General features: G+C 33.3%; 1 protein-coding gene across 1 annotated transcript; it reads right to left on the bottom strand.

Moving 5' to 3' along the window:
* Nucleotides 1-1,325: 1,325 nt before the first annotated feature.
* LOC149578592 (membrane protein PM19L-like) lies at nucleotides 1,326-3,324 on the bottom strand. Its single transcript, XM_089830020.1, has 4 exons — nucleotides 3,063-3,324; nucleotides 2,569-2,782; nucleotides 2,176-2,221; nucleotides 1,326-2,060 (listed from the first exon to the last, which is right to left on the bottom strand). The coding sequence occupies exons 1-4, from the start codon at nucleotides 3,187-3,189 to the stop codon at nucleotides 1,986-1,988; spliced, it is 462 nt and encodes a 153-aa protein (XP_089686146.1). The 5' UTR covers nucleotides 3,190-3,324; the 3' UTR covers nucleotides 1,326-1,985.
* Nucleotides 3,325-12,288: the final 8,964 nt, after the last annotated feature.

Raw genomic sequence — 12,288 nt, 5'->3', positions numbered from 1 at the left:
TTGGGTCCTTGTAAATCCCATTTTTCCTTAGTAAAAAACCCCATAAATATGATCATCATTGTCTATGCAAAACCCATGCTTTCAAAAATAATTTGCTAACAAATTTATTTTCTCTTTTACAATAACTCTCTTGTATTTGTTACCTCCATATATTCTTCTATTTTACTCTCCACCTTTTACATAAAGGGAAAAATACACAAATATCCACACAAAGCAAGATTCTGTCACACTTTTGTAATACTTTAAGCTACAAACAAATAATCCATTCCTCTTGAGATTAACTACATCATCAATCTAGGAGACAAGAGAAAATTCTTCAATTTTTCCCCCTAGATAGACATGCCATCTTATGTATCTAATTAGAAGAATGAGGTGAAATAGACCATAATTGTTTCTTGAGATGCTTCAAAGTATTCCTTTATAGTACACCTTAATGAATTTATTTGCAATTTGGTCAGGTTTGTGAGGACATACTCTAATATGACCTCTTTCTCTAGAAATTTCTCCTTAGAAAGTGATATCTAATAGAAATGTATTCGGTTCTTGAATGTATTATTAGATTCCATGAAATATTAATTACACTTGTATTATCATGTGTAATAGGGATAGGCTACTCATACATTAGTTTGATATCTTTTAGAGTTTTCTTCATCAACATCCCCTAAGTGCAATAATATGACACCACAATGTGCTTGTCCTCTGATGTTTTTTATTATGTCAAGAGGGATTGGGACTTGATCCTTATCCTCTAGAAGGCATAGTATCTACCGCCAAACTTAAGTACCTTGTAACCTCTCTCATGTGCCTGATTGGACCTTCCTCAATTGGCTAAGAATCTCTTATTGGGACCTTTCTCTGATATCAATTTTTGAACATATCCAAAGACAAAGATGAATGAATTGATCTCTAACCAAACATTTATATAACATTTATTTTGAAATATTAATTACACTTGTATTAGTATGCGTAATAGGAATAGGCTCCTCATACATCACTTTGATATTTTTTAGAGCTTTTTTCATTAACATCCCCTAAGTGCAAGAAGATGACACCACAATGTGCATATCCCTTGATGTTTTTGATTATGACAAAATGGATAGGGCCTTGATCCTTATCTTCTAGAAGGCATATTATCTACCATCAAACTTAAGTACCTTGTAACCTCCCTCTTGTGCCTTATTGGACCTTCCTCAAATGGTTAAGAATCTCTTATTGAAAGCTTTCTTTGATACCAAAATTTGTAGAAATCCCAAGACAAAGATGAATAAATTGATCTTTGATCTAATACTTATATAAAAATAAAATATAAAGCGTAAAAATCACAATGAAACAATATAACAATGAATTTATAGACTTATTGCCAAACAAATATATTACATTGGGCATGCAGGCTAATGTGCACAACCTTAGTGTAAGATACAAAAGACTTGCAAATTATGAAGATATATTGCATCAGCTTAAGATACAAAACTGCCTAAAAAAAATACCGTCTTTCAAGAAAATACATAAACATTTTGAATCAAAATGAACAAGTCTTCATCATATTTTTCAAGTAGGAAGCCATCCTTGAATTGCTATCTCAAGAGAACAACTTCATAACAAATACCACACACAAATCTGCCGTTACATTATTGGTAAACTGATTGATGATAATCATAATGGCTCAATATCCAAATTGGTTTCGTCACTTATGTTTACCACATATTCGCACAACTTATCCCACACTTATTCCACACTTTAACACACCGAATGATCGTCGTTATGTATCAACTTTGTTATCAAAACCTTCAATTAAATCGACCAAGACTAGAATAGACATAAGTTTTATTATGACAGCGACCAAACACAATTGTGGTCATGATTGAGGAAACTTCACATTGTTTTACTGAACTCAAAACAGAGTCGTCTCAAGCAAGGCCAAAACCATTGAAGTAAACACTTTTCAATCTGACACCTTCCTCATTTTCTTCTACTCAGCGGTTAGATTAAGATACAATGAGTAGCGCTACGTACAGCAGTTGCGTGGCAGACAGAATTATCACAAATGACTCCACCGTTTTCTGCCAAAAAAACAACAACAGAAATACAAAACATTCAAACACACACTAGAAACCTACAACTACTTCCCATCATATATATGGAAGGAAGATTAAGGTAGAACGAATTCCTGCTTACCAGCCGCGAGTTTCTGCCGTGCAAATTGATTTCCTTGCAAGCCAATCTACATGAAATGTCAATTTATTTATTGATAAGTAGGAGATATTTTCACATTGTTATAATATTTTTTACATCAAGTCAATTTGTAATAGTGCTAGGAAGATTCATATGTGTAGCTTTTTAATCAAACTCATTGACTTATATTTCACAAGTAGTGATTCACATAAATCTATTTTTCATAAGAATGAATGAAACACTTAGTATTCATTAGATCTAGGTGATGCTCACAAGGTGAGATCACCTATCCCAGTACTACTCCAGCTTAAACACGCTTAACAAAAAATTTCCTCTATGACTAAACCTACTCTACTTACAACCCCATTTGAAAATAATAAAGAATAAATAGATTACCCCATGGCTAAGAGTGTGAGGCCCCAAGCCGTGAGAGCAGCAGAAACCATACCACCATTTCCTGTCAAAGACCGCAAGTGGTGAAGTCCAGAAAGGCAGGAAGCAGCTCCCACCACTCCAGCTATCAAAGAAAAGATTATGAAGAATCCAGTGGCTGCATTTCCCATAGGAAAATACAATGCCCAGTATCGATTTGGCAGTGGGGTTTCCAGCCCTGCAAATGCACATCAAACATCATCCTAATGAGATACATCTTTATACTATTCAGAATGGGGTTCAATCAAATTTTCTAGTTAAGCGTGTTGAAGATGGAATAATAATTGACAATCTTTTGGCACTTCATCTTTACGAACATTATTTAGATGAAATGAATGGTAAGCATTCCATTTTTATAAATGATGCGTTGGTACAATGAACTCTAAGCATTCAAAATATAGATCAATAAATTTGAGTAAAAGAAATAACATGGTTGAATATATGAGAGAAATTATTACCTGTGATGATTTCATAGTCGATTGCTTTGTTAAGTGCCCACCCAGCAGTTGCACAAACGATAATATACATGCACAAGTTCAAAACAACAATAAATGCTGCAACTGGCTTCATCATTTTGGGGGCCATTATCAATGAAGTAGATAACTGGGATGATTATATGATTATAATGCTCAAGATCTGAGGAAGCAATCTCTGTCAATGTGGCAGCTAACGGCAATATGCACAATTTTTATAGACATCCCTTGCTTGGAGAGTATGCCCATTGTTATATAAAACTATGAATCTACAAGTGCTTTGCGAATTTGGTTTTGGTTTTTTTATATTATAAAGTATTCATGGGAGGTGAATGACTTGTTAGGGACGCCTTCTTTCTATTGTTTTTTCAAATTCTTGGATTTCAGTTGCGTACATTGATATTATTTGGGAATCAACAGCTGTAAAGTTGGTCTGCCGACTACCATCCATGCTGTCAGATTTTTATTTTTGGGGGTTAAACTTCACCATGAATTCACATATTAAATTCTCAAAAACTCTAGGCATAAGAGGATAATAGAAGAAGTATTTTAAGATTTCTTAATAGACACCAAAAGAATATCCCAAACCATCCTGGCAAAAAGAGAAATCAAAGAAAAGATGCGTAATCGAACAGACCAAACAAACACTTTTTGCAGTGGACAAACATTCCTCCACATCAAACTTTCTACTAATCGAAAACCATCTAAAGAAATTACTATGATGTTCTCAACAATAATAGATCAGACAAGGCATTGTTCACGTCTGGATATCCAGACGGTCTTTGTGTCATTCACCCACCAAAGCAAATTAAAAGTGTACACAGTCATTATCAAATTGTAAAGCACAAGATACAGAATTTTAGCGGAAATTTCATTCATTGTATTACCAGAGGATCATTAGCAACATGTTTTTTTATTGTGAAACAGGATCGTTATTTCATTTTTTTAAGATTAAAGTTCATTCTTGAGAACCAATCATACGAAAATTATTTATATTTGAGAAGTGATACTATTTTTTCTAACAAAGGGTCTGTTTGGCAGCGGGAATACAAGTGGAATAGGCATATGCAAATTCTTGAAATTGTGAATTCTCTGATTGGATGCACCAAATCGGAATTGGAATAAGAATAAAATAGGAATATGTATTCCAATTTTGGCCCAAAAATGAGCATTTTCTATTCCACCTAAATAGGTGAAATTGGAATACATATTCTAATTCTACTTTTATTAATTATTTTAGAAAACATAAATTTTTGGGTTAGTGAATTCCCCATCAAATTTTGGGTGAACCAACAAGAATAGGAATACGTACCCCTAGTTTCTATTCGAGAATAAGTATTCCTATTCCCATATTTATATTCCTATAGCCAAATGTACCTTTAGATTTATTCTTTCATAGTATATATAGTTAAAAAGTGGCACAACTTGTGCACAATAAGAAATTTATCACCAAATTCAATTGATTTTTATATAGATTTGGAAGGATAAAAATGATCATCTTTCAAATTATATCTTATTTTACTAATTTATTTTGTTTTCAAGTATCCTAAATTAAATTAAAATACCAAAGATTAACTAGCATCACTTTTAAATTTCTTAAATATAAGGTCAACAAATCCTTTTTGGTTAGAAAAATGGACACAAAAGTTATGTCTCATCTTAGATTTCTACACAACTATCAATAGCTCTATTTCACTTTTTAAAATATATTAAAAATGTACAATTTATCGAGGCCCATTATCCTTAATGTCTAGGTGCAAAACACCACCCCTTGTTTTTGATTAAGTGAAAGCATATTTTGAAGGGGCCTTGAAAACTTATACAACAAGAAAACATAAAGATAAACCATTAAGCAAAAGAAAACATAGTTACTACACAAAACTAACTAGAAAAATAATAAAAGCCAACCAAGAGATTTAAGAGACAACAACCTAAAGACAATAGACTAAAAAAATAGCGACACCAAACCAAAAACATACTAGAGACAAAAAATAAAAAATATTAGACCATATTTTTAAGAAAATCTATAGCTTGAATCTCCATTTTCTTCATGTCTTGTGCAACCCACTTAATATCCTGAATTCCCTTGGTAGCAAGTTGGTCCTTCTTTCTAGTACTAGCTCTAGTCCTTTTACTAGGGCTAAAAGTAACATCCTCATGACCATTTTTCTCCTTAGCAACCTGAATAATGACCTTGTCACTTGCCAAACTCTCCAACTTGTCCACCAAGATCCTGGGGTGATCAATAAAGGCCTTCCAGATATTATAACTTTGATCTTGATGCTCCTAAGGGAAGCCTCAATGCTAACATTCCTGTTCTACAAAAATGTAATGTTGTCCTCAATATCCTTGTTAATCTTCTCACCCTTGTCATCCAAATCCAAACCCATACCTTCCACAAAGTCTTTCCCCATAGCTGCAACCTCTAAAAGGGCTTATTTTCTTTCCATCACCCTAAGCTTCAAGTGGATATATTTGATAGAATGTGAGGACTATTTAATTACCAACACCCTATTCCTAGTTACCTAAAGGACATCAATGCTATGTTCATGAATGGAATCATTGAGGATTACCATGGAAGAGTCAATAAGAGCCTTAGGGTTAATATTCACCCTGTTAGCAATATAACCAACAGTAAATTATACTATTCTTTTCCCAAGAACCCTAATACTATACGAGTCGATCTTGTTAGTAAACCCCTCTACTCTCTCTTTAGAAGGGGGACATTAGTGTCATTCCTCAATTTCCCTCATATCTCTGCAAATAGAATCCTTAGCCCTAGGAGGTGAGGTAGAAGAGTATTTTTCATTTCTTCTTCTTTTTCTCTCCTAAATCATCCCTATCTATATCCATTTGCTCATCATGTTCATTATATTTCTCTTTAGAAGAAGCATCACCATTTTTCTTTCTCTTCTTCATCCCTTGTTTAAGGGTATTCAAAGTATTCTTTTTGAAGAGGAGACTAGATATTTACCTTCTTTTCCAAGGCTAGGTTTCACCTCTTCCTCATTAAAGTTATCCACTAATCTTAGTATAATAAAAGTCCTCGTCATTAAGAGAATCAGAGGCATCAATTTTCTCCTTTGACTCTAAGTGCTTATTAATGGAAGGATGAACAACATTAGCCTTAAAATGGTCATAAATTAGAACCATAAGACCATCATGGATGAAGGAAATAATTTATTCTTTCAACCTAATGCCAGTAATACTGGTATTCAAAGAGTGTAGAGATACTTTGGAGTTGAAGTCTTCTTGTTATGAAAAAAATGGCTCAACAACAAAGAATGATAGGTGCAAACTCTAGAGAACCTATCATCAAGCGTAACATACTGTATAATGACCCTAAGGACCATTCTCCAAACTTTTTTGATAGTCCAAGGTGGGTAATAAGATTTATCTACTTTAACCAAGGCTTCCTTTTCCTTATCACTCATGGAAGATTCTCCCACAAAAACATCTAAAAACCTTCTATCCCTATAAAATTTCTTTCCAACACCAGGGATACCAATAACAATAGAACTAACCTCCTCATGCATATTAACTTTCCTATCAACTATAAAAATTATACCCTTATACCATCACTTACAATTTTCTTATAGTAATGGCAACATTATCACCATGGAGGTGCTCCATAAATAAGTCAAGGCCACTCATCTACAAAATGTCCCATACCCTAGTTTTGACCTTCCAGTTGTCACAAGATACTAACTCTTTTCATCTTTGAGAACACCTCCCATATTTAGAATAGAAAAAATCTCATCTTAAGGCTCAGAGACAACTCTTTCTATACACAAGTTGTCAACAACATAACTCAACTAGCTAGAATTTACACAAATTAATGCTAAGAGGAAAACTTCACCTAGGATGTGTACAAGAAAAGTTATAATTATCGGCATGCCTGTAAGAAGGACAACTATCTTTACTAATTTTCATGACTTGTTGAAATCAATTGGATCTCATTATCATCACTAATTACTCCCTCATTTCCATTTTGTTTTGTCATAAACAAGGTGGGACTTGATGTCATTAAGGAGATCCATCTCAAAATTCCATGTCATAGATGTGCTGGACTTCACTGCCACATTGGCCAAGGAGTCAATAATGACCTTAGACAACCTAAAAACATATGAACTATGGTTTTTTCCAATGAGTTAATTATAGCCTTAACATTAATAATAATATTTGAGATGCTCCAAGAAGGGGAGGTAAGACCCCTTAGACATCTAATAAAGTTGTTAGAGTCACCTTCTAACCAGACTTTAGTAACTCCTAGATTCATATAATGAATTAGAACTTGAAGAACCACCATATCTTCCACGAGGTGGTTGGCCCAAGTTCCTACTAAGAGATCCACCACAATAAGATAATGACCCAAATGGTTTCTAGCACTCCTACACACCTAGTCAACCCGAGATTACCGTTGACCACCCCATAAAAAAATACTGCTCTTATTTTATTAAATGTCTTAATTAAATTAAGTTTCTATTTGATGTTTTCAAATATTTACAATTAATATTTTAAACCACCTCTTATGCAAGGAGAATACTTTAAAATCAAGAATGGGAACCATATAGAGGAAGAGGAGAGAACCATATGACAAATTTGGAATGTTCTTTTGACAATAAGACATAAAATTAGTTAATATGCCACTCATTTATTTCAACAATATTCTTCATAATTAAAGCTTGAACATGTACTTAATGAATAATTTTAAAGAAAATGGAACTCTAGAATATTTCAATTATATTTTTAATGACCCCCCTCTAATTCACCCTTAGCAAGCCAATCAATGTGGGTACTCCCAATTAGGTGTGAAGAATTTATGGACAAAAATAGTTGAACTAGAAGCTCAACAATAACACTACACTATTTTTTAAAAAAATTTTTCTCTTTCAAATGAAGAGAAGGAAGGGAAGAGATATTTCTAAGGGACACAAAAGGGCCCCTTAGTATGATTTCTTCTTCTTCCTAGGTTAGTGTTGTTGGTGTTCATGATGGTTGAATTTTTCTCCCTTTTATCATTCCATGTTTAATTCAATATCAAAAAATCAAAAATATAAATAACTATCATAACTATTTTCCTTTACCTTAGTTAAATGTGATAGAATTTGGAGCTTTTGTTATAAATGGTAGCACCAGTGGGGCCATGTGTAGCCACTTAAAAATGGTACATACTTATGGCCCCTCTTTTTAATACACCTTTTATTTTGCATGTCTGATATTTATCATTTATCAATATTGTGTCACTCGTTTATTAATTAAATAATGATAATTAATTAATTATTACTAATTTTTTCCATTTAATTTCATCACATTCCCTCAATTTATCCTCTATTTTTATAATTTCATCAATTATTTAATCTTTTTCCTAGGGGGCATATTTATTTATTGGTGCAGGAGCAGCTAGGCTAACTTTTAGTTCTAGTTTCACCTCTTGGTTTTTGTCTTGTACTAACCTTGGCCAATTTACTTGGTTGTGTTTGGACCTTAGAAGGTCATGCGTGTTTTCTCCTAGGTGGATTTGACTAGGCTCAATCCATTCTAGTTATTTTTGAGTTACTTTTTCTTACCTTGTGTTTTGGTTGTCAAGAAGATTAGGATTAAAGGTATTATACCCTAGAGGTCTAAGGAAGGTATGGTTTTGAACTTAATTTTTCCTCTATGATGTTTTTACATCCTTTTGCATAGGTTAGAGGTCATACTTTTTCATTTGGCCCAAAGGTGGGAAAGATATCAATTTGTTGCAAAAGTTATCAAATAGGTCAAAATAGTTAAAATCATGTGACTTGATGATCTAGAGGATAAATCATGCCTAGATATCATAAGTGGATCATAGTGAACCATTTTTGAGGTTTCCAAGTGATGGATGTCAAAATTGCTAAGAGATGCAAACATTGTTTGCAACTTTTGAAGTTGCTTGACAAGACATTGACAAAATATTGCATTCTCAGGAGAATGAGGTTGATAGTTAAGATAATTGTCAGAAATCTCTTGAGGAACCTATAAGAGCATGAGTGAAAGCCATTCCAAGGGTTGGAAGTTGTAAGAAGTGAGTTTTGAAATTAAAAGGCATGAGTTGCTATTCCAGAATTGACAGTTTCAAGGTTTTTCATTGCAAGAGTGATTTAATGGATTGAATCACTTCTATTTTCATTTGATCCTTGTATTTCATGCTCTTACAATATTTTTGTTTTTTATTTCAAGTTGATAGAAGTTCATTGGGTTTTTTTAAAAATCTTTTGCTTCTAGCTTGTCTGTTGTTTTCATTTTGACAACTTTGTGTAAAATAAATTTCCCATGAATCCTCACCGTGGAATCATCATGGCCTTGAGGGACATGGAAGTGGAGTCTTTTTAAAATGTATATGAAAAAGGAGAGGCCTAGATAAACTGGTTTTCTATATTTGAAGTGATGCCCTAGGAAAGCTTTCAATGCATGGCAAGATGATCAAAGTGTTTGCAAGAAGAATTTGATGAATTAAATGTATTGGATATTTCAATCCAATAGTTGATAAAGGAGGACAGATATGTGAGGAAGCCATGTATTGAAGGAGAAGTTTATAAGACAAAATTTTCTATTTATTCCATGAGACCCTAGCAAGTTTTGATTGGAAATGCTTAAAACCCTTATTTTTAGGCATAAAAGTAGCAAGGGGATGTACAAATAGGTTGAGGACTCAAGACCCACAAAATCTTGTGTTATTTACAAAAGAGTATCGATATCTGAAGTTGGTTTTCTACTTTGTTAAGAGAAATTGGGAGTTGTGGCCCAAAAACTAACTTTGGAGGCCTAACTCAACTAGGCCTAATTAGGATAATTTTGCTAAGTTTGTAGGAATCGATAAGGAGAGCTATGGATTTTGAAGCTAGAAGTTTGGTAGAAGTCTAAAATTCCTCAAATTAAGTCCCTCACTCCTAGTTGAAAGTAGAATGTGTTGGATATAATTGATTAATTGTGTGTTGTCTTTGATGTTACACAAATGCCATATCATTTGATAGTCAGTGCATGCCAAGCTCATTTGGTTAGTGAAGATAGTTTTCCTTGTCTACCAAGCATTCTTGAGTCCACTCTATACAGAAAGTAGTACCTATCGAGCTCACTCAGGCATTGAATGAATTTATGTAGAAAAGAGTGTTAATCAAGCTCACTCGGTTAAAAAGGAAAATTCAACAGAGCTAGTATTAACCAAGTTCACTCGGTTACCAAAGGAATTTTGTAAGTTCATAGTGTTAATCAGGCTCTTGTTGGTTAACATAGGGAATCACTTCAAAATTATTTTCTACCAAGCTAGGTTGGCTACCAAAGGATTTTCTTATTTTGGCATGTAAAGCTTAATTATATTACCTATTGATTCTAGCCAACTGAGGTAACAAATATTGGTTGTTCTAATTTGTATTTGAGCCAACTTGATAATCTGGAAGGTATAAGTAAAAGGTCAAATTGTGATTTCAAAGTATGCAAATTGGGTGAGTTGGAAGAGATAAGAAGAGAGGAAGCAAACTTGAAGGATACATAGGTATCCTTGTGGAGAAAAAAAGTGTTATTCGATTAGGAAGGATCAAGTATAAGCCATAACAAATATTTTTAATTAGTAATTTAGTTGCATCTCAATCAGGTCATTTCATTGTTACTTTCTAACTATTGTAGCAGAGATCTAAGATCTCTTAACAGAGTTGGTTTAACAGCCATTTCTAAATCCTCTAACAAGGTGGCAATTTCATTGAATTTCTTCAAGACCTCTTACAAGGCCACTCCTAATAGGGTGATTAAATTTTTTAATAGGGTCACACCTAATAGTGTGTTTTGTAACCTTTAACAAGGTTGGCTCCTAATAGGGCTCACTTTATAAGAGTGAAAAATAGTAACTAGTTACAATTGGTGATTTTTCTCAAATTGGATTTCTACATTAAATCCTAGTGTCATATATGTTCATGTTATTTCTTTCATGCTTGAAAGTAAATTACTGATAATATCTTAAGATTTGCTAAGTTAAACATATTTTGCATTTACCGAGTTACAACAATTTCTATATGCTTATTGAGTATTAGCAGTAATCAGTTTTATAAGTCTGAATTTTATATTTGACATCTAAGGGATCTAGAATTTATTTTATTAGTAATTGATTCACCCCTCCCCTCTCAGTTACTCCTCTTATATTTCCAAAAATTGGTATTAGAGCTTTTGGTGCTTGTAAAGAAGGTTTCAAGGACCTAAGCTAAAGATCAATATGACTTACAAAAGAGAGATTCCAAATATGAACATAGACAACTTTGTAGCATGGTAAGGACTTATGAGGCTTCATTTGGCTACCATCAGTGATTCAAGTTGCAAATATCTTGATGAAGAATAAAAAACTAGCGCTAGAACATTATCAGTTGAAGATATTGTTGAGAAAAAGAACCATAACATCATGATGATTGGTATTGCATCTGCTCTCAGTTATGCTGAATTTGATGAGGTCAAAGACTGTAAAACTATGTTTGATATGTGGAACAAATTGAAAGAAATATATGGAGGAGATGATAATGTAAGAAGAGCCAAAGTAGAAAGCCTTAGAGGACAATTTGATCAAATGAGAATGAGAGAAGATGAAAACATTGCAAAATATGTGGAAATAATTAAGGCCAGTGTCAGTGCAATTAGAGCATCTGGAGGAGAAATCAAAGAAGAAACTATTGTAAGAATAATACTCAAAACTTTACTTCCCATCTATGCAATTAGAGTGTCTACTATTCAAGAAAAGAGATGTGATCCATATAACAAAATAGGCTTGGATGCCCTAGTAGGAAGATTGATAGCTTTTGAACTAGACAATTTTGACCACTATGTTCCTACTTCCAAGAATATTGAGTTTGCATTTGAAGCTAAACTCCCACTCAAAGAAAAGGGCAAGAAAATAAAATAAAATCAATCAAAAAGTGAGGAAGAAACTAAATAAAGTTCTGATAGTGATCATGAAATTGTTGAAGCCCTACTTGCAAAGAAATATTTGAGGAGCAGAGGGAAGTACACAGGTAAAATTCCTCTAATCTATTTTTCTTGTGAAGAAATTGGTCATATTGCTGCTAGGTGTCCAAAAAAAGAAAGCAAGGAAGAGAAGAAAAGCCACAAGTACAAAGGCAAGAAGGAATTCAAAGGTCACAAATCCTACGAAAACAAAGGTAAGAAAACTTATTTTATGGCTAAAGATTCTGATAATAGTGAAGATGAA

Source organism: Cupressus sempervirens, chromosome 1 (genome assembly GCF_028749045.1).
Source record: "Cupressus sempervirens isolate cs-2001-9-10 chromosome 1, ASM2874904v1, whole genome shotgun sequence".
NCBI lineage: Eukaryota > Viridiplantae > Streptophyta > Pinopsida > Cupressales > Cupressaceae > Cupressus > Cupressus sempervirens.
Note: the sequence above shows the minus strand (reverse complement) of the source record. Positions and strands in the feature narration are given on the sequence as shown.

What these genes read in the sequence shown, in the direction of transcription:
- LOC149578592 (XM_089830020.1), bottom strand. Translation starts at nt 3,189, where the DNA reads ATGGCCCCCAAAATGATGAAGCCAGTTGCAGCATTTATTGTTGTTTTG. An exon ending in CTCACACTCTTAGCCATGGG is followed by an intron (nt 2,222 to 2,568) that starts GTAATCTATTTA and finishes CATTTCATGTAG; the next exon opens with ATTGGCTTGCAAGGAAATCA. An exon ending in ACGGCAGAAACTCGCGGCTG is followed by an intron (nt 2,061 to 2,175) that starts GTAAGCAGGAAT and finishes TTTTTTTGGCAG; the next exon opens with AAAACGGTGGAGTCATTTGT.